The 25,999-nt window shown below is 32.7% G+C and overlaps 1 protein-coding gene across 4 annotated transcripts in view; it reads left to right on the top strand.

Moving 5' to 3' along the window:
• Positions 1 to 25,001, top strand: part of LOC150108164 (CDK5 and ABL1 enzyme substrate 2) — a 272,612-nt gene extending 247,611 nt beyond the window's left edge. For 3 of the 4 annotated variants that reach the window (XM_090390622.1, XM_090390621.1, XM_090390620.1), the window contains one exon: positions 7,984 to 8,241. In XM_090390622.1, the coding sequence (XP_090246748.1) occupies positions 7,984 to 8,124 (141 nt within the window). In that variant the 3' untranslated portion in view covers positions 8,125 to 8,241. Of the gene's footprint in view, positions 1 to 7,983; positions 8,242 to 24,767 lie in introns of those variants that run through there. The other variant, XM_090390623.1, reaches the window with a different exon arrangement.
• Positions 25,002 to 25,999: the final 998 nt, after the last annotated feature.

Raw genomic sequence — 25,999 nt, 5'->3', positions numbered from 1 at the left:
GTGATGTTTTTGTAGTTCAGTGTGCATGGATGCTGAACAGCACTGCTCATGTTATTATAGACTTAAAGGAAGGGAGGAATGCTAGATGCCAATTTAGTGGAGTAATAAAATATAGCATAATAGTAGAAAAAAGTAGAATGAAAGAGGAGATGTGCTTGTGTGGTGCTTTAACTAACCTCAGTAGCCCATTATGGAGTTCTAATTTTTCTTTCCTTACATTTTTTTTTAATTTTTATATGCTTTCTTGACTAAATATTTGCCTATTAATATCAAAGTGTGAACAAAGGAGCAGGTTCATTGATTCATGAGAGTGTGGTGAACATGGACATGTTGAACAAGTTTAAAGCACCAATTGGTGAGCTTTGTGTGTACCCCCTGTGAAGAGTCTCTGGACTCCATGTAGGTCTGGCAGTAATAATATTTTCTTCATATTTTGCCATTGACTAAGTTTTTTAGAAATAGATGGTGATTACTTCCTGTTTCATTCCTTGTACACATGGATTTCAGATCGATCTAAAAATATTATTAGCACCAGTAAAAATAGTCCATAAAGATTTTCTAAGCTAATCTTTCCCTGAGCATGGTAGGCTCAATATCCTATCATGGTCAAGTAACTTAACTTTATGTAAACCTAAGTGCCATGACAGGGCTTTTAACCCAATCATCATAGTCTGTATTGTGGATGAGATCTGTAGGTAAATGCAAAAATTTGAAGAAAAAGAAGTCAAGAGATTGGCTTTTTTTTTCTATAGATAATGATGCAATAGAGCCATCTGAATACAAATCTGGTGGTAAGGCCTATATGTTGGTTATTCGTAACTGTATTTTTTAAGGAAATTACAGTGTAGACTAATATTAATTAAAATACATTTAATTAATACTTTCAATATTTTGACAAAGTCAAATTGCATTTTGTTTCTCTAAAGAGAAACAAAATATAATAAGATATGTGCATGCCGGCACTACACCAAGTAATGAAGGTAAAGCATGTCAACTGAGAGTAGGCCTAATATCCTAAATAGGGCCCATAGTGGGCTAAATTGGGCATCCTTGGCTGTTGGGCTGAAGTACGGAGGATGAGAGCTTCTCAAATTTGGGGAAGTTTCATGTAACCAAATTTTTTGAGGTTAGGGTAATTTCTTAAAGCAGAAGCAAATTGAAGGAAAAGTCTTTCATATTTATATTTGCTGTGATGGAGTAAAGTAGCTTTCTTCCTGCATATTCTATGATGGGTGTCCAAAGCATGGTCAGCAAGTCCTGAGTGACTGTAGTGATGGAAACAGATATAGTCGTTATGTTCAGTAATTCGAATTTTGGCTGTCCTACCTGAATGTTGATTTTGGTGTGAACATAAGGTCTTATCTGTTTCCACTCCACTCTCCACTCCTTCTTAACACACTTAAACAACCAACACCCCAGAATCCAGTTCACCTTGGAAAAAGAGGAAAACAACAGTCTCCCTTTCCTAGACACTCTAATCACTCGCCAGCCTGATGGATCCTAGACGTTCTCTGTTTACAGAAAACCTACCCATACAGGCAGATACATTCACCAGAAATCCCCTCCCACCCACCCCTCACAACAATATGGGGTTATAAAAACACTATATAACAGGGCAAAATTAATCTGTTCAGATGACAATGCCCTAACCACTAAACTAAACCACATCCTTAACACTTTCTTAGCTAATGGCTACAACCCCCCCCCCAAAAAAAAAAAATATTAAAACCAGTTAACCACAATCCTCTCTTCCTTCATAACAAAGATTACACTAGATCCATCACCATTTCCTGTATCCAGGGCACCTCTGAAAAGTTAACCAAAATCTTAAAAAAATATGACCTGATTTCTTGTTACAAACCATATAAGAAATTGGCATCTCTTATCTGCTCCACCAAAGACCAGCCACTTCCCCTAGACCTACCTGGGGTATACCTGGTCTCTTGCAGCTGTAAACTGTCTTACTTTGGCCAAACAGGATTTCAGAACACAAAGACTACATTTGGTTTCATCAATACAGCCACTCTGGGCTTGCAGATCATGCTCTGAATACCCATCACAAAATATGTTGGAAGAAAGCCATGTTAAATACACATCAAATTTAAATATGAAAAAGATTGTTTATGGAATCAGCCTTGGCTCTAAAAAATTTTCCAAACCTCAACAAATTTGGGAAGCTTGCATCTTGAGAACTTCAGCCCAACAGCCAAGACAACCCAATATAGTCTGCTGGGGGGGGGGGGGGGGGGGGGGGGCACCTTTAGGACTCTAGGAACAACAATAGTTTTCTCTCTTCTGCCTCATTTGCTTTTTGTAGTGCCTGCCTGCATGCACGTGTCATAGTTGTATGTTCCCATGAAGATGGCAATGTGACACTGCCGAAATATAGGAACTATTTATTAAAGTTTCTTTTAATTAATATTCCAGTATGCATTGTAAATTCCTTAAATAATTTAATAGTCATGTGTTACCAATGTATAAGCCTATCTACAAGAATTATCTGTTTCCATCTACAGCCACTCAGGTCTTGCTGACTATGCTTTGGACAGCCACCATAGAATATGCTGAAAGAAAGCCACTTTGCTCCATAGCAGCAAGTATAAATACAAAAGACTTTTCCTTGAATCTGCCTTTGCCTTAAGAACTACCCTAAGCTCAACAAATTTGACTGCATGAAACTGCCCCAAATTTGAGAAGCTCTCATCCTCCATACTTCAGTCCAACAACCAAGGATGCCCAATTTAGCCCCACTAAAGTCATACTATTTATACTTTAGGCTACTCTCAGTTGACATGCTTCGTCTTCATTACTTAGTGTAATGCCTGCACATATCTTATTATATTTTGTTCCCTGACTATGGCAATTTGACTTTGCTGAAATATTGGAAGCATTAATTAAATTTATTTTAGTTAATATTAGCCTATATTTTAATTGCCTTAAAAAATACAGTTATATCTGAATGCAAAAGAGGTGCAAGTTGGACAAAGTTACAGCCAATAGCTTCGCCAAAGTCCATAAAACATCGCTGTCATTTTGACATGGATATAGCTTCTTGCTCCTTCTTTCATATTAAGTAAAATTTATTTTAGTTAATATTAACCTATATTTTAATTCCCTTAAAAAATACAGTTATATCTGAATGCAAAAGAAATGCAAGTTTGACAAAGTTACAGCCAGTAGCTTGGCCAAGAGTCCATAAAACATCACTGCCATTTTGACATGGATATAGCTTCCTGCTCCTTCTTTCGTCTCTCCCAAACTCTTCAAGGAAGACTGAGGATTTATCAGATAAATGTCGATGTACTGACATCACCAGTTCAGACATCGCCCGGTCAAACAAGGTCTACATCCTAATCGAGCAATCAGGGTTGGATTAAAAAATCAGCTACTGAAAACAAAGACGAGAAAATCAAACTTAAGCCTGTAAGAGATGGAATATCAATAGGTACATGGAATGTCCATATACTATGGGCAACTGGAAAATTGCAATTGCTTCAAGAAGAAATGAAGAAATACAGATGTGACATCTTAGGTACTTCAGAAATGAGATGGACACTGTCAGGAGAAACAAATGGTGGAAGAGTTCTCTGGTCAGGATTGACAGGAAATGAAAGTAAGCATGAAGCAAGCATAAGTTTCTTGCTAAGTAACAAGGTCTGTCAGGCAATGATAGGATACAAACCAGTTGAAAGGATACTGGTTGCAAGATTCAGTGCCCAACCATTTAATATCATGACGATTCAAGTATATGCATCCACTGCATAGAGTGCAGATGAAGATATTGAGAGATTTTACAGAGATCTATAACTAGAAAATTGATGAGGTGCTGAAGCAGGATATATTCATCATTGGAGGAGACCGGAATGCAAAGATTAGCAGAAATAACACAGGATGGGAAAATTTGGATATGAAGAAAGAAATGAACGTGGAGAGATGCTTCTGGAATTTGCCACTGATAACACCTGATGATTTGCAATACCAAATTCCAACAAAAAAGATTGTTGTAAATGGACATGGCACTCCTTCAATGCTAGGCACAGGAATATGATTGACCTGATATTAATAGACCAGAAATGGAGAACATCAGTTCAATAGTGCAGATCATTCCAAGGAGCTGATATTGGTTTGGACCACAACTTAGTGATTGCAAATATAAGACTAAAACTGAAACTGAAGTACAAAGGAAAATTCCAAAAAACTAGAGATATCTCAAGACTAAATGAAGACTGGCTAAGAACAGCATATCAGAACATACTGGAAAGTAAGCTTAAAACCACAAGTGAAAAACAAAATATAAACACAAGAGCAGAATGACTGACTATAGTACTAAAAAAAGCGATAGAGGAAGTAATTCCTGAAAGATAGAAGATCAACAAGAAATGGATAACTCAGGAAACCCTGAAATTGGTACAAGAGCAAAGAGAACTGAAACTTCATCATCATGCATATCAAGGATTTAGGCCTAGCATGGCCTAAATCCTTGATATGCATGATGGAAGTCATCGTTTAAGAGGACGTCCTGGTTTTCTTTTTCCTAATGACTTGTACTTTAAGGCTTGTTTTGGTAATCTTTCTGTTTTCATTCTTTGAACGTGTTCCATCCATTTATGTTTATATTTTTTAATTTTTTTCTATTACTGGTTCTTGGTTTAATTCTTTCATAATTTCTTCATTTCTTTTGTGATCAAATAGGGTATACTTTGCAGTTTTTCTCATAAACTTCATTTCTGCTGTTGTTAATCTTTGTTTGTCTTTTGGTTTTATTGTCCAGATTTCGCTTCCATACATTAAGACTGGTAGGGCTAATGTATTGTATACTTTTAGTCTGGTTGGTTTTTGAACTAGGTTTGGTTTAAATATAGAGTTAATTACACCTGTTATTTTTTAAATATTTTGCAATTTTTACGTGAAACTTAAAGAGATAATTCAGAGGCAGCAGATGAGTTATACCATAAGGAATGCAATGAAGTACGGAAAGCAGCAAGATCTGATAAAGCCAAATGGCTGGAGGACTAATGCAAAGACATTGAGCAGTACTATGGAGAACACAAAACTAGTGAGGTCTGTAAACTTATAAGAAATGTCAATAGGAGTGGCAGACAAGATCAGTAGCAGCCAGAGATGAAGGCGATAAAGTATTGATGGACAAGACCAAAATCATACACAGATGGACAAGATATTGCAGAGAACTATATAAAAATCAACTAAATAATACTGCAACAGAAGTAATCAAAGAACTAAAAGCAATCTCTCCACCAGCAGAAATTTTTAAAAATGACATATTGGAAGAGGAGGTGAGTAAGGCTATAAAACATCTCAAGAGCAACAAGGAAATGACAACATAATATGCGATATGCTAAAATATGAGGGCGAATTGGTTTTAAAAGAAATGCATAAGCTATGTAACGAAATATGGAGATCAGGGTATGCCCCCGAAGAGTGGACAGAATCGGTCTTGGTTGTTCTTCATAAGAAAGGCAGTCCTTTAGAATGCAATTTTAGAACTATTGTACTAATGAGCCATCTTGGCAAAGTGCTAATGAAAATACTTACAGAACACCTGAAGGATAATATCGAAGCACATCTTCCTGATAAGCAAGCCGGATTTCAAAAAGATCGAAGTACAGTGCAACAAATGCTCCCACTAAGACTAATAGCAGGGAAAGCTTGAAGAAAGAACAAAAAGATATACTGCTGTTTTGTGGACTTCCAAAAAGCATTTGATAATATTGACCAAAATATAACATTGGCTGTCTTGGAATCCTATGGTGTGGACAATAAATTGATCTGCCTGTTGTAAGATATAAACAGTCAAGATAGCAGGTGTGACTGGAGATTGGTTTGCCACTAGTCAAGTCACAAGACAAGGGGACCCAATATCACCAATCATCTTCATCACACATCTGGAAAGAACCCTAGATAACATAAAGAAGAAGGTGGAGGCATTTCAATAAATGGCATGAGAATAAACCACCTTTGCTTTGCAGATGAGATCGTTCTGATTGAAGAAGACACAGCAAGGCTGGAATGGCACTACAAACACTATATGCAGAAGGAAAAAGATATGGACTAAATGTGATTTTGAGAAAAAATAAAACGATATTCAGACAACAGGAGATACTGAACAAAGTTACCATTGAAGAATTTCAACTGGAAAATGTGGAACACTTCACATATCTTTGATGCCACATGACTTGGACCCAAAAAAAAAGAGGTAAAAATTAGAATAACCAGAGCAACTGCTATCTTAAAAGCCATGGACAAAACAATGAAGAGCTGAGCTATGAAGATACACACTAATCTGTGTATCTTCAATATATTGAAGATACACAGATTAGTGTATCTTCAAAGACTTAGTGTATTCGAAGATTAGTTTATCTTCAAAGACACAAATTGTATCTTCAGCAGCATGCTCTGTGGATGTGTGAAGCCTTGGTACTCCTGAGAGAATCTGAAAGGAGGATATTAGCATTCAAGAGAAAGTGCTACAGAAAGATCTTGATAGTAAGCTGGATTCAGAAAGTGAACAATGAGGAAATGTATAGATGAATACAACCAAAAGAAAAGTGATCCAGAAAATAATCAAAACGAAACTGTCTATTTGGCCATATATGTAGAATGAACGATGAGAGGAAATTAAAAACACTGCTGTTTGGGATGATTGAAGGAAAGAACAAAAGAGGAAGAGACCAAACAGAGATTGGGGTGATGACATTGTCAAATGGTGCAGAGACTGTACACAAACTGAGTCATCTTGCACAAAATAGAATGCAATGGATCATATCAAGATGGCAGCAGACACCTATGAGCATGGAACCCATGGCTGTTGTTGTTGTTGATAGCTTCCTGATATTTTTGTGCTTGTACAAGTTGCGGTTATTTTTTTACATCACAATTTGTTTGTTGTTGTTATGTTCCATCGAGTTGTTTTCAACTCCTGGTGATTCTATGAACATAAATTCTCCATTCAGATTTGGAAGGATGTGACTCTTTGCCATGCAGTATGGTCTTGGTAAAGAAGAGGCTAAGTCTCTGTATTAGAGATGTATTGCGCATATCTTTCCCTGGAATAATTCCCAGTAAAGAAATTACACTTTGTACAAAATACACCAACAAATGCACCCTTTCTCTTTTTTTGCAAACAATTCAGCAATGAATATTGAAATCTGGGTGATAATTAATTAAATTATTATTTAGAAAATAGTTACATTTCTCTTACTTTTTATGTGGTTAAATACTATTCCATACTTTGTCCTCTGGTTGTTTTGTTTTTTGTGTAGCATTTCCCACTGTTAGTATCTTAGTCAAATGTTGAATTACTACAGGCACACTCATTTATACAATTAAATCTATTCTAATTTATATTAAACAATCCTAAAGGTTTGACGTTAAACTGGTAAAGGAACTAAAAAATCAAATATCAAATAAAATGAAGAATAATGTAATGAATATTAATATATATACATGTCTACACAGATTTATAAATCATTTTGAAAGAAAAAGAAGAAACTAAAAATAAAAAATGAAAAAAAACAGGAAGGATAAGAAGGATTTAGAAAAGTTCAATTTTAAGAACTAATGAAAGACTCTGGAAAATGGGAGGTGGGAGGAGTTCTGGATTAGAGATCACAGCATTGAAGCTATAGATTTAGCACATTTTGGGATCATTCTCCAAATCATATAATGTATGAAATGACAAAGTTGTATGGTCTATAAAATGCTGCTACATTCCTGAATTCCGTTTTACATATTCATTGACACACTTTCAATATTAAACATTCCATTATGTATATATGATATACAATGTGTGAAAATGCTAGGAATTTTTTGTTGTTTAAGAAAATAAATAATTAAATAAAAGAGTATTCTGTAGTCTCCACATACATACCATATGGATTGTAAATACACTTACAATCCATATGGTATGTATGGATTGTAAATGTATTTTAGTCTTTGATGAAAATGTATTATTCCTTTTCCCAGAAAATTGAAACTGTTTTTCGTCTAAATCGTCGAGAATTACTGACAACAGAATTTAGTGTGCTGGTAGCATTGGAATTTTCATTACATTTGCCAGTTTGTGAGATTGTTCCTCATTACCAACATCTTGTGTATGAATCCTGACATTGGCCTTATATTTGGGGAAAAGTTACTAACCCAAACCACTCCACTGATTTGGTGTCTGTTCTTATGTGCCACTGGAGGAAGTATGTGCTGAATTGACGTGTACCCTTATTTGCATTAATTTGTATAATGTTCTAATCACAGTAATGAAAATTATTTGAAAAAATGAGTGCAATGTTTTGTTGCTAAATCTAGTTAATTCAGAACATTGCTGCCAAAATCTTTTTGTGTAGTTTTATCTGCAACAAAAATTTGTTTCAGATATTCAAAAGAAAGAAAAAAAATTTCCTTTAATTTTTATATTTATCTGTGATAGTCAGTATGTAAGATTATTAAGCAGTATGTAAGATTGTTACTATGCCATTGTTATACACAGTTACTGAAAATCAGTAATTAGTAATCAGAAAAGTGGATCTGGTTGTTGATTTTTTTTTTTACATTTGTATTATTTTTTTAAAGAAAAAGAATACTTGTATATCATATTTAGCTGGCTATCATCATGTATTTGTTATTTGCATTGAGGGTTAAATATCATTATTAACATAACTGTAATTTTATTATTATTCCAAATTCATATTGAATCAGCAACTTAAAAAAAAAAGTGTTTTTATCAATTTTTTTTTTATTACAGCAGTAAAATCACCAGTCATGAGAATCTCAAGTGTTATTCCATTTAAATATATATAAAACCAATATTATACAAAACTGTATATACAGTCCTGTGATGAGAGTAATTTTGACCATAACATTGTCTTAAAATTTAAAATCAGACTGGAGTAATGTTTCACTTTATTCTGATGTGTAATTAATTATCTTTAAGTTATTTCAAGTGCTCTTCTTTTAAGACTATTTGAAATATATATTTAATATAGATGAAAAAGAATAATTATTTTGGATAAATTACATATATTGAAGAAAAGTTAATCTTTTAACATTTTTATTGCAAACCAAATAAAATATGTAAATGTTAATTCTGTATGCATGTATGCATACTATATATTGTATATATATATATATATATATATGTGCACTTAAAATTTTCATATACTCGATATTTGCAATTATCAATTACAGGTCAGGAAATAATATGAAGTGCTTGATAGAGAAAAAAAAATTAGAATCACTGAAGCTATAATTTTATATGGTGGGAAACTATTCTCTACTTTGGTATTATGTTATATAATAATATTGGTGTCCTTTCATTTTTTTTTTTTTTTTTTTTTTTTTTTTTGTGGAAACTATCTGTATAACAGGAATCAAATATGCAATGGCAGCACTGCTATATGTAAAATAGAAATCATATATGCAAAGTACATAATCAATAGAAACTGACTGTAAGTACTCGTACAAAATTTTATAACTTCAGATAATTTTAATATTCTCCAAAGGTTATACTTTCCAAGTCAGAAGAGCTAATATACATCTTTCATCATTGTCAGATTTAGAATTTCGTTCTCTTACAGTTACCACTTTGTGCAACAGTCTTTGAAAATGTTCTTGTGGTCTTCATTTCTACTTAGAAAGATACTCTGTTTTTTCTGATAAGAAATATGAACAAACACTCTGTTTTAGACTAATCCATAACTACCCTTTATAAAATCTTAATTTGTTAATTACAAAATGGTATATTGTTATCAGATTCTTGAATTTCTGTCATTCAGAATTACCTGTTTGATGTGTAACTTTGAATTACCATATGAGGGCTCTCTTATAGAAAGATTTTGTTGATTTTTCCAAGAATGTTACCAATTCATTGATTTCGTCTAAGCTAGATCTAGAATTCTTTGAAATCTGAGTGATAAATATTTTTACATATATTTGTATCATTAAAATTATCAAAAGAGCAAATGCTTGAAATTGGACCACATGAAAGCTGAAAGCTGTATGAGATAGTATAGAGAATTAAAGGATTTAAAAAAAAAAAAAGTAATGGTATTAGAAATTTTCTGATATCATTACTTTCAATCCATTTTTGATTCAATTCATATGGTTATTTTTAATTTATTGTGTGTATGTACAGAACAAAGCATTATAAGAAATAAATAGATCTTTTTAACAGCGTACACAGCAATTTATCTAAACAAGACATTATATTGAGAGTTGACTGAATACATACTTAAAACTGAATTCTAAGAATAAGAAGCATCATATCTCTAACAAGAACTGATTTATTGTAATATTTAATGTTATTGCCAAATATAGGTGATTTGTTTTAAATTTCAAGTGAAGTCAGAAAGTAATCGGAATATTTTAGCTATTAAAGTAATAAGAAAGATGAATGCCAATTAAATTTTGAAATTTAAAATAAATTCTTCTAGATTCATTTATAAATAAATAAATAAATATGCTTTTAGCTGTTTAGTACTGTTAGAAATTTTAGATATTCTTTGAGTCATATGAAATCACTAGAAATATGCTTGATACTTGTTTTTTAGCATTTTTGTTGCTTTATAATAATTTTTAAAAATAAAAAATGTTTGCTATGTGGAACAAACAGAATCAAGCATTTCAATTTATCATTGAAATTTTAATGTGGAAGAGATATGAATTTTTTGTTTCCCTTATGGTTAGGTGATTTTTCCATCACTCATATTCCCTATGCTGTATAAATTGTTATTAATAATCAATGTTCTTTTGGCTTGATGTATTAAAAATGCATTTTTTTTTTTCTCTGCATTCTTAACTGCTAATTCAACATTGTTATATATCAGTTTCCTGGTATACATAATTTGCATTTTTTCTACATATTTTTATCAGCCGTAAAATTAATCCAGTACTGTATACAATATTTATCAATTTCTGGGTTGTTATAGGTGATAACATCTCTTTGTTATTTGACTATTTTATGATCTATCTACTGTGTTTATTCAGTCATTTTTATTATACATATATAGAGTATATATATATATATATATTCTTTCTTGAAAGAATCTCATTTGTGATTTCATTCCTATCTTCTCAAACATACACTACACGAAGTTTATATTCTTCGCTTAGAAATTTCTTTTATTATGTTTTTTGTATCGTATCTAAATGAGGTTTTTAAATTTGTAATAAGTGCATTTAAAAGGTAATGGAAATTTATTCATTAAAATAAGATGAAAAGGTTGCATTTGCTATTTATATACAACTTCTATTCTTTAGTGTTAATTATTCATCAATGTGAATAATCTTTTACAATTAAATGAATGTATTACAGCAAGTTGCAAGTTTCAAAATGCTATAAAATCACCGGTGAAATGTTCATATTTATTTTAAAAGTTTAATTTAACTTATACCACCATTATTGTGTTCTGTATCTTTCATATATCTAATGTTGTTTGAAATTTATAAACATAAAAGTTTTTCTTAAAATAAAATAGAAAATTAATATTATAAAAAAAAAAAGTAAATGTCTTCCTTGAATCTCATAATACTTGTGACATTCCAAGTGTCTGATTAAGGAAGAAGTTTGATTGTACCCCTTTTTTATGCTGGGGCCAAACATGTCTTTGCACAGTTATACTGAAACTTTGTTATCAGTGTTAACTGATCTCTGGCTAACTCTCCAACTATTTTTTTGTAATCATATCAAGACTAATAGATTTGAGAATCCAAAACTCTTCAAGAAATTTAAATTTATTGTCACTCTCCAGTGATTATTAAATTCCTACAACAATTGATGCCCTCCATGGCATGTCTAAAAATGATTAGAACTGAAATCACTTTCACAAGTATTCCTTGAATTAATTGTTATGTTGTGATATCATAATATGTTCATCATAACTTGATTTTTTTTTTCACAGATAAAAAAAAGTACTAGATTAACCACTGAAAGAATTAATAATTATATATATCCAAAAAGATGGGGGGATATGCATATATATCCTTCCTGTCTTATTAGATATGAAAGCAAAAGATAATATATTTCTGCAACATTCCTATTAGCCATGGATTCAAAGATTATGTCCTTGCATGTAGCAGGTTTTTACTAACATGACAATGTATTTTCTTGCACATGTAGGTAAATAACAGCAGAAATTCACCAACTTGTTTTCACTTTCTTGGTGACCTGCTATTCATCCTACTAGTCTAAAATTGAAAAAAAAAAAAAAACATTTGAGAGAATTTCATCACCTGATGAGCTCAAAATGTGAAGATGTGATTCTGTCTATGGAATGTTCTGTTCTATTCTGTCATGATGGGCTTATTAAGCTGCCTGAAAATTGAGGATGTCTGTATGTGTAACTACAGAGATGATTGAGACATGAAACATCTGCCCCACCACAAATAATAATAATTTATTAGTTAGGGTTAGGTTTTGGCAAAAAGAAATTAATGACTGATGTAGTCAGGCATTCTCCTATCTAAATTGTACGTTCTAGATAAAGCTTATACATATATAATAATAATGCTCTCCTCAGATACATCATCCCTATAGTATTATTTGTATACATACCATTTGTGGAATCAGTTTATGGAGTGATTTGAATACTTAACTTCTTTCAATGGTATAAATGGTCTCTCTCTCCTAATTGAGATTGTTTCATTGCATTTTATAAAATTTTTGCTTTGGAGTTGCATAGAAAAGGAGAATTTTGATCATTCTTAGAATGGATTACAAATCTGACATGAAAAAATAATATCTTCTATCACAGCCAAAAGACTATTTGATGAAGTTTCTTTTTCTTTTTCCAGTTCATTAAAAATTCCTGTTAGACCAGGAAATAATTTTTCTGAATGTCTTCCTTTGTTTATTGCACAAATAGAATAATAAATGCAGCAACTTTTTATTAAAAGAAAAAATATGGAGATTACAGTAGAGAGAATTTTAAAAAGCAGCAGATAGAAAGAGCAATTCTTAGAATGGATTACAGATATTACAGACATAAATATTACTGCAGATATATTTGCTGATTTTAATATTTAAAACCAGCAAATATATCTGCAATAATATTTATGATTCTGATTTATGTAATCTTACATTCAATTTTATATTCAAGGAAGCACCTCTAATTCTTTTGTTTTTTCCTATCATACAAGTCTTTAAGTCCAATTCAATCTTTAAGTTGCAGATCTTATTTTTTATATTATTATTTATTTATTTATTATTATTATTACTTTTAGTAACTGGCTGCTGATCATGAGATCCTTAAGCTACTAAAGATTGACAACAGTCAACCAAGAAATGAAGTTTCATTCATTTCCTTCATTTAACATTTTTTTTCTATAGTAGCTGAGCATATCTCTCTCTTTCTCAACACACACATAAAATCAGTGAGTAATGAGATAGTTCATCCTGTTTAAGAGGATGAATTAAATACAACATGGAAACAATATGCTAAAAGTTGTATCCAAATATAAAAAATTTGCCCTCTGTTTGTGTATACATCATATATTCATTTTTGCTGCTAATAAAAATTGGCAAAAACATCCATTACATTTACTGAAATTTTCATCATACCACTTTAACAATGTCCCAGGCATAAAAGTCCTATTTGTCTCTCTTGATCACAGATGGACTATTACTCTAAAAAGAAAATTTTGATTATTTTTCAGATAAAAAAAAATAGTTATCAAATAGTTTCAGTTAGAAGTATTATAGACATGTCTTGTACAGTGATCTCACAGTTGTCCAACCTTCAAAATAACGTTAACCAACCCTTGAATGGATTAGTGTGTCAGCTGACTTCTGGCAGAGAACCACATAATTGTAACTTTGGTAATCCAGCCAACAAATTGTTCTCTTGCTGTTGGTTGAATAATTTAGGGCTTTCAGTATTAACATGTCTGTATCAATTAGCAATTGCCAATATTTTCCGTCCCTATATTAATAAATAATTAATTTCTTAAGATGTAATATTAAGAAATATTAAGAGTTGTATTTAAAACAACAGCAAAAAAAAAAAAAAAAAGACTATATATATTGATAATTTATGGACTGATTGTTACTATCCAGAGTTAGCATTATCAGATAATTGATTCATTATAAGATACCTCTTTCCAGTTTTTTTTTTTTTTTAAATATACTTCGAAGTATATTTCAAAATACTCTCTTTTTTAGAAATTATGGACTTTACAATCGTGTTATAAATAACGCTTTTAATTTCTCGACGTTTCGATCTTCATATTAAGATCATCATCTGGAGCATATACAAATATACAGGACAAGCTGAGTTACATTACATTCAAAAACTAGAGAAACAATGATTTGATCACAGGTTATTCTATTGGCATAACCTCTAGTGCAAAAAAAAAATAAATAAATAAAAAATTAATTATTTAGAAACTACATCAAGCTAAATTCTATTTATGATAACATGAATAAACATTCTTTCTTATAGATAGTTTTCTTTCAGTAACAATGATGTCCTATTTTTAGCATTACAATTGTTATTTTTGATTTAGGATCCTGGATTATCTACAGTCCTGTTTATAGTTACTCTTAGAGAGGAAGGTTCCATGGGTCAAATATGTGCCTTCCATATGTTTGGGATTTTTAGACCATCGTTATTGTTCAGATTGGGGTGGTTGATATTAATCTCACAGGCTTCCTTAAATTTGCATTCATACCGTGTTTTGGTGTGATGTAGACAGCTAGTGCTTTTCCAGTCAATTCTATGTAAGGTGTTCACAGGGCATGATCAGAAAGGCCAGCTTCATCATAATTCTTCTTCTTCCTAACATGGAATATAGGCCATGTGGCCTGTTCCGGTCTCATGCCATCTCTTTCTTGGTCTTCCGATTCTTCTTTTTCCACTTATTTTGTATCTGTATAATATTTTTGGTAGTCTGCTGTTGTCCATTCGATTTAAATGTTCTAGCCATTTTTGTTTATATTGTCTTATGTAGTAATTAATTGGTTTTTATTTTTAGGTATTTTTAGACCATCGTTATTGTTCAGATTGGGGTGGTTGATATTAATCTCACAGGCTTCCTTAAATTTGCATTCATGCCATGTTTTGGTGTGATGTAGACAGCTAGTGCTTTTCCAGTCAATTCTATGTAAGGTGTTCACAGGGCATGATCAGAAAGGCCAGCTTCACAATTATTATATTGAATGTGTCGTTTATGCTCTTTTTGTCTGATAGGAATTGTGCATCCTGTTTTCCCTATATGTGGTATGTTACAGGTGCAATAAATACAGTATACTCCAAGGTGGGCCAGCGGAGGGAGTGGGTCTTTGGATAAGTTGAGTAAGCTTTTTAATTTTGCTGGGGGTTTAAAGGTGGCTTTGAGGTTGTATTTTTGTAGTATTCTGTTCATTTTATCTGATGTACCTTTAATGTAAAGAATGGTTATAGTTTTATTGTAGTCTGGTTTGTCTTTGTTTTTTATTGAAGTCTTGTAGAGAATTTCGTTAATAGTGTTTTGGCTGTAACTATTTTTTTGAAAAGTATTGCTGATAACTTGAAATTAGTCTTTCAGTGCATGTTCACTGGAGCAGATCTTCAGAGCCCTGTTTTTTTAGAGTATTAATGACACCTAGTTTTTGTGTTGGGTGGTGGTAGGAGTTTATGTGTGTATATTGGCCAGTATGTGTCGGTTTCCGGTAAACAGTGAAGGAAAGATTGCCAGAACGAAGACGTTTGACAAGTGTATCTAGAAACGGGAGGGTGTTCTGTTTTTCACTCTCAATTGTGAACTGTATGCGTTTGTGTTGTTTGTTTAGGTGGCTAAGGAATGTGTCTAGTGTCTGGCTGCCAGGGGACCAGATCACGAAAACATCGTCAACGTATCTAAACCAGACGTCGGGTTTTAAAGGAGAGGAATCTAAAGCATGTTGCTCAAAATGTTACATATAAAAGTTAGCAATAGGGGGAGATAATGGCGATCCCATGGCTGTGCCTTCTTTAATGGGCTCGCCATTATCTCCCCTATTGCTGACTTTTATATGAAACATTTTGAGCAACATGCTTTAGATTCCTCTCCTTTAAAACCCAAAGTCTGGCTTAGATACATTGACGATGTTTTCGTGATCTGGTCCCCTGGCTGCTAGACACATTCCTTAGCCACCTAAACAAACAATGCATACAGTTCACAAATGAGATTGAAACACAGAACAGCCTCCCGTTTCTAGATACACTTGTCAAACGTCTTCGTTCTGGCAATCTTTCCTTCACTGTTTACCGGAAACTGACATACTGGCCAATATATACACATAAACTCCTACCATCACCCAACACAAAAACTAGGTGTCATTAATACTCTAAAAAACAGGGCTCTGAAGATCTGCTCCAGTGAACATGCACTGAAAGACGAATTTCAAGTTATCAGCAATACTTTTCAAAAAAATGGTTACAAAACATAACACTATTAACGAAATTCTCTAGAAGACTTCAATAAAAAACAAAGACAAACCAGACTACAATAAAACTATAACCATTCTTTACATTAAGGTACATCAGATAAAATGAACAGAATACTACAAAAATACAACCTCAAAGCCACCTTTAAATCCCCAGCAAAATTAAAAAGCTTACTCAACTTGTCCAAAGACCCACTCCCTCCGCTGGCCCACCCTGGAGTATACCATATTTATTGCACCTGTAACATACCATATATAAGGGAAACAGGATGCAAAATTCCTATCAGACAAAAAGAACATAAACGACACATTAAATATAATAATTATGATGAAGCTGGCCTTTCTGATCATGTCCTGTGAACACCTTACATAGAATTGACTGGAAAAGCACTAGCTGTCTACATCACACCAAAACATGGTATGAACGCAAATTTAAGGAAGCCTGTAAGATTATTATCAACCACCCCAATCTGAACAATAATGATGATCTAAAAATCCCAACCATATGGAAGGCACATATTCGACCCACGGAACCTTCTTCTCTAAAAGTAACTATAAACAGGACTGTAGATAATCCAGGATTCTAAATCAAAAATAACAGTTGTAATGCTAAAAATAGGACATCATTGTTACTGAAAGAAAACTATTTATAAGAAAGAATGTTTATTCATGTTATCATAAATAGAATTTAGTTGATGTAGTTTCTAAATAATTAATTTTTTATTTATTTTTTTTTTTTTTGCACTAGAGGTTATGCCAATAGAATAACCTGTGATCAAATCATTGTTTCTCTAGCTTACTGTATGTAATGTAACTCAGCTTGTCCTGTATATTTGTATATGCTCCAGATTGATGATCTTAATATTAAAATCAAAACGTCAAGAAATTAAAAGAGTTATTTATAACACGGTTGTAGAGTTCATAATTTCTAAAATGAATGCTGATCACTGTGCAACACTAAAAGAAAGGATATTTCAAAATGCATGTCTTTTGATAATTTCAAGTGCATGAGTGTTGGAAAATATATATGAAAATTATATATGTTTTCCATATAAAAACAGCATATTATTGTAATTCCATCTTCTCTTTTGATATTGGTTTTCTTCATCCTTTCTGTTTCCACTTTTCCAGGCTTTTCAAAGTTCCATTGCACTGAAATTAGGGAATCATTGACAAACTTAATCCATTCTATATATATATATATATATATATATATATATATTTTTTTTTTTTTTTATCCCATTCTGCTTATTTACCTTAAAACAGTATCTGACAATATTTATGAATTATATCTTTACTGTTAACTGTCATCTTTACCATGACTTGATATTTCAAATAATAAGAAAATAATTACTATCAAATGTTTACCTCCTTTTCTAGGTATTGTGAACTGGAAGTTTTGGTAGCAACACAAATGTCAAACACTAAAGCTAACCAAGTTCAATTAATATATTCATTTAAACAGCATGAACTTTGCATAAATATGCAAATGTGTCTCATTTACATTTTTCAACTTGCCATTTTTCATTTTTACACTGTAAAAAGGGGTAAAAGCATAGAAAATTATTTTTAATAACAGTTTTATTCTGGATTATTTATTTTTCTAGACTGAATCAGTTTAAAAGGGTGTGAAAAGCAGAAGTCTTTGTAGGAATTTGAAGATTATTGGCCAATAATTGGGTAGTTTTATATTTAGGTAGCTAAATCTCTACAAGATTTGCCACTCTATTTGTACTCAAATCTGCATACATTTATGATACAGATAAACACATTTGCACTAATAATATATCCAACGAAATGAAAAAAAAATATTAAGGGATTTTTTCCTCCATTTTTGAATTTTCATATCTCAGAGATGTTGTATTTAATATACTGTATAATATTTTAAATGTAATTTACCCAAGAAGTACATTACAATATAGCATACTATTCTTGATTAACTCTGTGGGTTAAACTTCTTCTGTTTAATGAATCTAAAAGGACTCTAATGGACTCTGGACCATCACCGATAATTGACAGTTGACGGCTACTAGATACATGTCTTCGATGTATATGGTTCCAGTAACAAAACTGAATCTGTTGAATACTGTTTGAAAGATAATTCAGTTAATGAATTAACTGAGTTACCTTTTTATTGTTCTTTTGTCTCCTTTTTTGTATTATCTCCATTTGGTTGTTGCTGTTCTTTCTCCTTTTGTATTAGATGTTTGTAAGTGACATTGCATTGTCAATATTATATTCAGCCACTACTCAAGAAAGAAATTATTCTCAAGCATGTTTCATGTAAGTGTTACATTATACCAATGTATCCATCAAAATTATTACTTTGTATTTTTTAAAAACTGTTGTTTGTCTGAGGTAAAGTTTGGTATTACTTATTTGACTTAGTGCATATTAAACTATTTCAATACTGACACTCTCTCTCTCAGCACTGTTGTATGTTACAGTGGTCACCATTTGTTTCATATGTGTTCAGTGATGCTGTTTGAATAATATCAATACTTAATTAGAGTAAATGTCATTATTACTTAAGAAATAATTTTTTCATTCCATTTTTGCATTTTACTGTATGCTAGGCTTTATTTTAAGTTTGGAATATTATATTTGAGAAAATGCGGCTTTATGTGTATTTGTTTATGTACAATATGAACCTGTAGAGGTTGTTTTTTTTTTCTCTCTCTCTCATAGATAGGAGCCAAATCTCTTTCTTTCTTTTTTTTTTTTTAATTACTGGTATTTTATGCCTTCTGTTTTCTGCTTATTAGTACACTAAATATGGAAAGAGTATTACATCAAGGGAAATAAGTATGTTTATAATGAACTGCTGTAGCTCCTTTCTTTCTCTACATATATTGTGCAAAATTAATAGAAATCAGTATATTTTGAGAAAAATTATTCAAAAAAAGTTAATTATATATAATAAAATGTGTTATGGCATTAAATATTTAGATGCATCTGTTTATATTGCAGTTTAATGAAAGAAAACATTATCAGTTTAACATTTATTTAAATGCAGTTTAATTATTATGTTTTCTTTCATTAAACTGCAATATAAACAGATGTATCTAAATATTGGTAAAATATCAGTTTAACACTGGATTTAGAGAAAGATGTTGGAAGTGAGAGATTGGTCCACCTTTACCACGAGTTGCCTCAGTCCTGAAGATACTTCAGGCACAAACTTTGTTTGCTTACACTTGGATAAAGGATTAAACTAAATTTATTATTATCAGTTTAACATTTATTTAAATGCAGTTTAATTATTATAATAAATTTAGTTTAATCCTTTATCCAAGTGTAAGCAAACAAAGTTTGTGCCTGAAGTATCATCAGGACTGAGGCAACTTGTGGTAAAGGTGGCCCAAGCTCTCATCACTTCTTGTCTTAGTATTTCCCATAATGCAAAGCACATCTCCTTGCAGACATGTATAATGCTATGCATTAAGGGAAGGGCCACTACCCAGACTGGTTTCGACCTTTATTGAATGTTCAAGTACAGGTCAAATTCCAAAAACTCAGCATTGTTCCCCTCAGTAACAGGCTCACCCTGCCAATGAGAACTCTCAGAACTGGTTGGCTCTACACCATGGCAGACTCACTTCACCACCAAGCAGAGCCGCTCATTTGATCATATCTCATCTTTGATCAAAGTTTGTGCCTGAAGTATCATCAGGACTGAGGCAACTTGTGGTAAAGGTGGACCAAGCTCTCATCACTACTTGTCTTAGTATCTCCCATAATGCAAAGCACATCTCCTTGCAGACATGTATAATGCTATGCATTAAGAGAAGGGCCACTACCCAGACTTGTTTCGACCTTTATTGAATGTTCAAGTACAGGTCAGATTCCAAAAACTCAGCATTGTTCCCCTCAGTAACAGGCTCACCCTGCCACTGAGAACTCTCAGAACCGGTTGGCTCTACACTGTGGCACACTCACTTCACCACCAAGCAGAGCTGCTCATTTGATCATATCTCATGTGAGGGGGTAACAGCAACAGCTGTGCCTCAGTTAACTTCATGGGCTACAGCATTGCCATTCCTTACCCCCCCACACACACACACACCCATGACCTTGGAGACAGTAACAGCCAAGCCTCAGTTAAAATTTCATGGGCTACAGCATTGCCATTCATCACTCAAGCTTCCAACCGGTTTCGACCTTTGTTGAGGTGTCGTCAGTGGGAGCCAGACCCAGAGGTGGTGATACTAAGGTGGAAGCAATGGAGAAGTCATATTTACCTATACGAGTTGCCAAAAGGTGTCTCACTTTATTATTAAATTACTCTTGATTTAGAGAAAGATGTTGGAAGTTTTTTTTCCACTTGGTTAGACTATAATAAATTTAGTTTAACCCTTTATCCAAGTGTAAGCAAACAAAGTTTGTGCCTGAAGTATCTTCAGGACTGAGGCAACTTGTGGTAAAGGTGGACCAATCTCTCACTTCCAGCATCTTTCTCTAAATCCAGTGTTAAACTGATATTTTACCATGGTCTGCATGATCTTCAAGGACAGATATGTATGTGTATATCAGGCAACAAAGATTTAAAAAAAAAAAAAAAAGACATATAACCAATTAAACTTCATACAGGAATCTCAGTCTTGTCTGTGTCTTTGTACATCCATATCTGTCCTTTATTCCCATAAAAACTTTAAGGCAAAATATCAGTGTAATAGTTGACAAAATGTAGTTTATTATTCTGCGATGGTTATATTTTTCCACAAAACCACATCTCATTTATCCATTCAGTTTCAAAAATAATAAATATACATAATATTGATATTGTCTTTTATTTAACCTAAATTTTTGCTCAAATAGAAAAAAATATATTAATATTTGAGAAGGCAGTAGTATATTCATAGTCTGTTACATTATTTATAACTGGAGAACAGAAATCTTCATTAATCCTTAACTGGACACAAATAGATTTAACACTTTGCTAATTAAACTAGTCATCTTAATCTACTATTTTCATATTTCATTAAATGGCAGAAAATAAAATATATTAATTTTGAATTATCAATATCTCAGTGTGATTTAAGACTAGCAATTTCAATCTGCAAAATAATTTTATATACTAAAATAAAGAGCAAAAAAGGCTTCACATTGGCAGTACAAAATGATATAAATCGATTTAACATCCACTTGATTTATATAATTATTTTGCAGATATAATTTCAAAGAAAATATATTTAAGACATGTATGGAAAAAGAATTAAATTTATCATTCACTAAATTAGGTGATAAATATTTTGTATGTGTGTGTGCATAAAGCTGCTTAAGTCAAGACATTATTAACTCCTTAAATATTGTGTAAAAAGTATTTGCCTCCATAATTGCTAGGCTTCCCAAAGAAATATCGTCATGGTTCGATTCTAGTCAATGACTGGAGGAACTTTTTCTAGGCCTTTTTTTGTCAGATAGTTCCATAGTTAGTAGAGTTTGTCGATCTTTGGCATGAGCAAATGGGGTTTCTTCCTTCTGTAAATTAGGATTTTGAATCCCACAACTCAAAAAAATACACCACAAAACACTATTTAAGACAATGATATGTCTTATGGTTTAGGACAATTTGCAACTCCTCCTCCCCTGAAAGCATTGGTCATTGAAACTTTTTTGAAAATGGGTGGGGCTAAAAAAGCTTTACCTACTCCAATTGAGGAATGAGAAATGTAGGAGTGAGTGAAGTAAAAATATGAAGGAATGTGGAAACTACAATTGTATTATTGTGTACTGTATTGTACAGAATAGTACAATACAGTACTATACTGTAAAACTAATTTTCATTGCTATCATTAACTCACATTTCAGCTGAGGCTTCTTAAGAAAGCTAAGACATCTTGGGCAAAATGTGCTGTAATAAGGCACACATGACAAATAAGTGGAGTATATTTATCTGGAATTAATATCATTGAGTTAACAGCATTCTTTTAATTGTACATCATTATCAGTAAATATATTTTCTGGTGTCATCAATTTGCAGAGTTACCTTTTTTTTTGTCCCAAGCCATTATGTATGTGTGTGTGCATGAAGGCCCTTCACATACATAGTATGTTGCATTTTAACAAAATAGACTTCTTGTTTGTTCATTCACATATGAATAAGTATCAGCATTCCTTAGGACAAGCAGATTTGATTTTTTATTTTTTCATTTATTCTAATAATTTATAAGAAAAATGTAATTAAAAAATTTCTGCAGCTGTTAATTAATGATACATTGCTGAAATAATTGTGTGTACTGAGGTATTTAAAATCCCTGACATATCCACTTAAGAGTTAATAACTCTAGATATTAAATGTGTAATTTGGAAACTATTAAAAAAATATATATTGTGACTGGGGCCATATTATTATTATTATTATTCAGGCCTCCATGGAGTCAAAAGACTCATCGTGGGAGGTCCTTCCTAAGAACATCAAGTCTGTCAAGATTCATCAAGGGGAGGTTCCCCCTAAGAAACACAAAGTCTATCATACCACTCCTTAAACTCATTGACCGTTCTCACTCTCACCACTCCATCAGGCAATACATTCCACGGTTCAACCACCCTCCACGCAAAGAAACCACTCCTCACCCTCTTGCTCACAGTTTCCTTTCGTAACTTCCAGGGATGGCCTCTTGTCATCACTCCTTCCCGCTGTTCAACCAAGTGAAAGAACTCCCCAGTGTCAACCCTGTAACCACCTCTCAATCATATCACCTCTCTTTCTTCTATCCACCAAACTCTGCAGTCCACATTCCCTCAGCCGATCCTCATAACCAAAATTGTACAGCCCTGAAACCATCTTTGTCATCCGTCTTTGTATCCTTTCCACAGTTAATTTATCCCCTTCAAATCCTGGGGACCAAATCTGAGAACAATAGTCTAGGTGTGGTCTGATCAGAGACTTATTCAACAGAATGATAACCCTTTTATCTCTGCAGGTCATTGTCCTTCTCATAATTGCAGCAATCCTCTGTGTTACCTTCACCACCTTTGCAATATGTCCCCTAAATTTCAGGCTTCTATCAATCATCAACCCCAGATCTCTTGTCTCCCCTACTTCCTCCAGTATAACTCCTCCCATAGAGTATGCAGTGTCCTATCAATGTTTCCCAAACCTCAAGACCTTACATTTTGCTGCATTAAACTGACCCCCATTCATTTGCCCATCTATCTAGCTTATTCAAATCCTCTTGCAGGGCTGCCGCATCTGCACTATTACTAATAATCCTTCCCAGCTTCACATCATCTGCAAACAACTGACTATTCCCTTGCAATCCACTGGCAATGTCATTGATATAAAGGTTAAACAATATAGGTCCTAGTACTGAGCCCTGTGGGACCCCACTTGTAACCCTCTGCCTCCTTGAAACTGCTCCACCATACACAACTCTCTGATAACTATCAGACAGCCAATCCTGAATCCAGTTGACCAAACTGACATCCAGACCCATGTGCTGCAACTTAAATATCAGCTTATCATGTGGCACCCTGTTAAATGCCTTTGCTAAGTCTAAGAAAATTGCAGTATATGCCTTTCCCTCATCTAATGTTCTTGTAACTGTATTATAAAAGGCTAGCATATTGCTAAAACAATATGCTAGCCTTTTATAAAATTCTTTCACAAATCCATGTTGACTCTCACAGATAACATTACCCTCATCTGCCCAATGTGTATACGGTCCCTCACTACTTTCTCCAATATCTTAACAACTACTGATGACACCTAGACTGGCCTATAATTAGACACTTCCAGTCTGTTACCACCCTTATGCAATGGCACAAAATACCTTCCTTCCATTCCCTGGGCACCTTTCCTGCAGCCAGACTTTCATTGGAAAGCCAGGTTAAAGGCACTGTCAGTTCCCTAGCACATTCTCTCAAAACTCGTGGTGAAATACCATTCAGTCCCAAAGCTTTACTAACTATATCTTCACCTTCAGTTCTGACATGCCATGTTAATTATTTTGCTACTATGATACTTCATTTTAAAAATGTGAAAATATTTTTATGTTTTGTTTTTTGGTGGAATATTTTATCTCTTATAAAGTACATGTAATAACATAGAATTAAAAATTTCAAAATCTGAGACTAAGTGAAAATGTGAATACCTTGATTTAATTAATCAAGAAATAATTGTATAATTTCGAAATTGTTTCTATCATTTTAGAACAAAAGTGAAATGATAGTGCAAAATATGAGTCTGTGTGTGTATGTCTATTTTAAAACAACTTTTTTATGGACATAGAATTTTTAATAAACCCTAAAAAAAATATTAGGACATTATACATGATGAGACTGTTACTTTGCTAAAATAATGGATTGTTTGTACTTTTATTTTATTTTATTTGTATCTTATTTGTTTTTTTAGGTCATTTTTATATGTACCTGATGCATGTGCTAATTTTCATTGTCATGTGACACTATTCTTGGTATTTTTTAACTCTGGTAATGTATGTTTGTCTAGTCATTAATTAGCACTTCAAATGTGGTTTTGTTTGTAAACGAAAATTGTTTATATGTTTGTGGATATACCACCATAGTGTACATAAATATATATATTTGTATATGGTAATAAAATGTTTTGTTTGTTATTGAAAATAAACTTGCAACAGTTGACTAAAGTTTTGTAATCTTTCAGCAGTAAGACTTGCTGCACACCCACATGCACATTTGGGAGAGGGAAGAAATGACCTTTTTGGAATGATTGCTGATGTTGACCAAATGTTGTTGCTGGGCTGCTAGTTGGGATTCTGTGAGAATTAAAATTTGGTTTTCATGTATGTAAGCAGTATACTCGTATACATCATTTGTTTTCATTGAGATTGCAATTGTTTGGAAATATTTTTTCCATAGGATGTTGTTCTGAAGTTTCATAGGTATACTTTGTTGATTTTGAGGGAATATTATTATAGTGGATCATTATTTTTTATGGTATTTTTCATGCTTAATGTCAGAAACTTAATATGAAAGTTGGATGAAACAAGAGCATGGAGTACTCGGTCTCCTGTCCAGTGGCCTTGGTAGTTTCCCCTGCATACCTTTATCTTGGCTCCAGTGGCGGCCCTTGAAGCTTTAAGTGGGGGTGCTGCCTATACAAAATAATTTTTAAAAAATTATTTTTTTCCTAATTAGTAACCAATTTATTAATAAATAAATATAAATAAAAAAAGTCAAATTGGTTACTGATTAGGAAAAAAATAATTTTTTTAAAATTATTTTGTATAGGCAGCACCCCCACTTAAAGCTTCACAGGCCACCACTGCTTGGCTCCCTCCAAGTACGATTGCAGAATAGGTGTCAGTAGGATGATTGGTTAAACTAGTCAGAAAGCCTCCTGATATATTGGCAGTGAGAGAATAAACAAGTGAAACTATTACATACAACAGCGAAGACAATAGTTAATCTTAGATTCAGATCCACAGCTTCAACATTAAAAAAAGTCAATATAAGTTTATGCAGAGCAGTCACTAATGATATGTTTAATGATGTATTCTAATTTGTCACATTCCCAGCATTAAGAGTCAGTTCATTTGTGGAGCATATGTTTACAACTGCCATGATCTGGTTAAAGTCCTAATCCACAAATCAGAAAGTCGGTCT

The sequence above is a fragment of the Typopeltis vanoorti genome, chromosome 3 (assembly GCF_054136105.1).
Source record: "Typopeltis vanoorti isolate ZY-2024b chromosome 3, IOZ_Tvanoo_1.0, whole genome shotgun sequence".
In the NCBI taxonomy this organism is placed as follows: Eukaryota; Metazoa; Arthropoda; class Arachnida; order Uropygi; family Thelyphonidae; genus Typopeltis; species Typopeltis vanoorti.
This window is presented reverse-complemented; position numbering and strand designations above follow the sequence as displayed.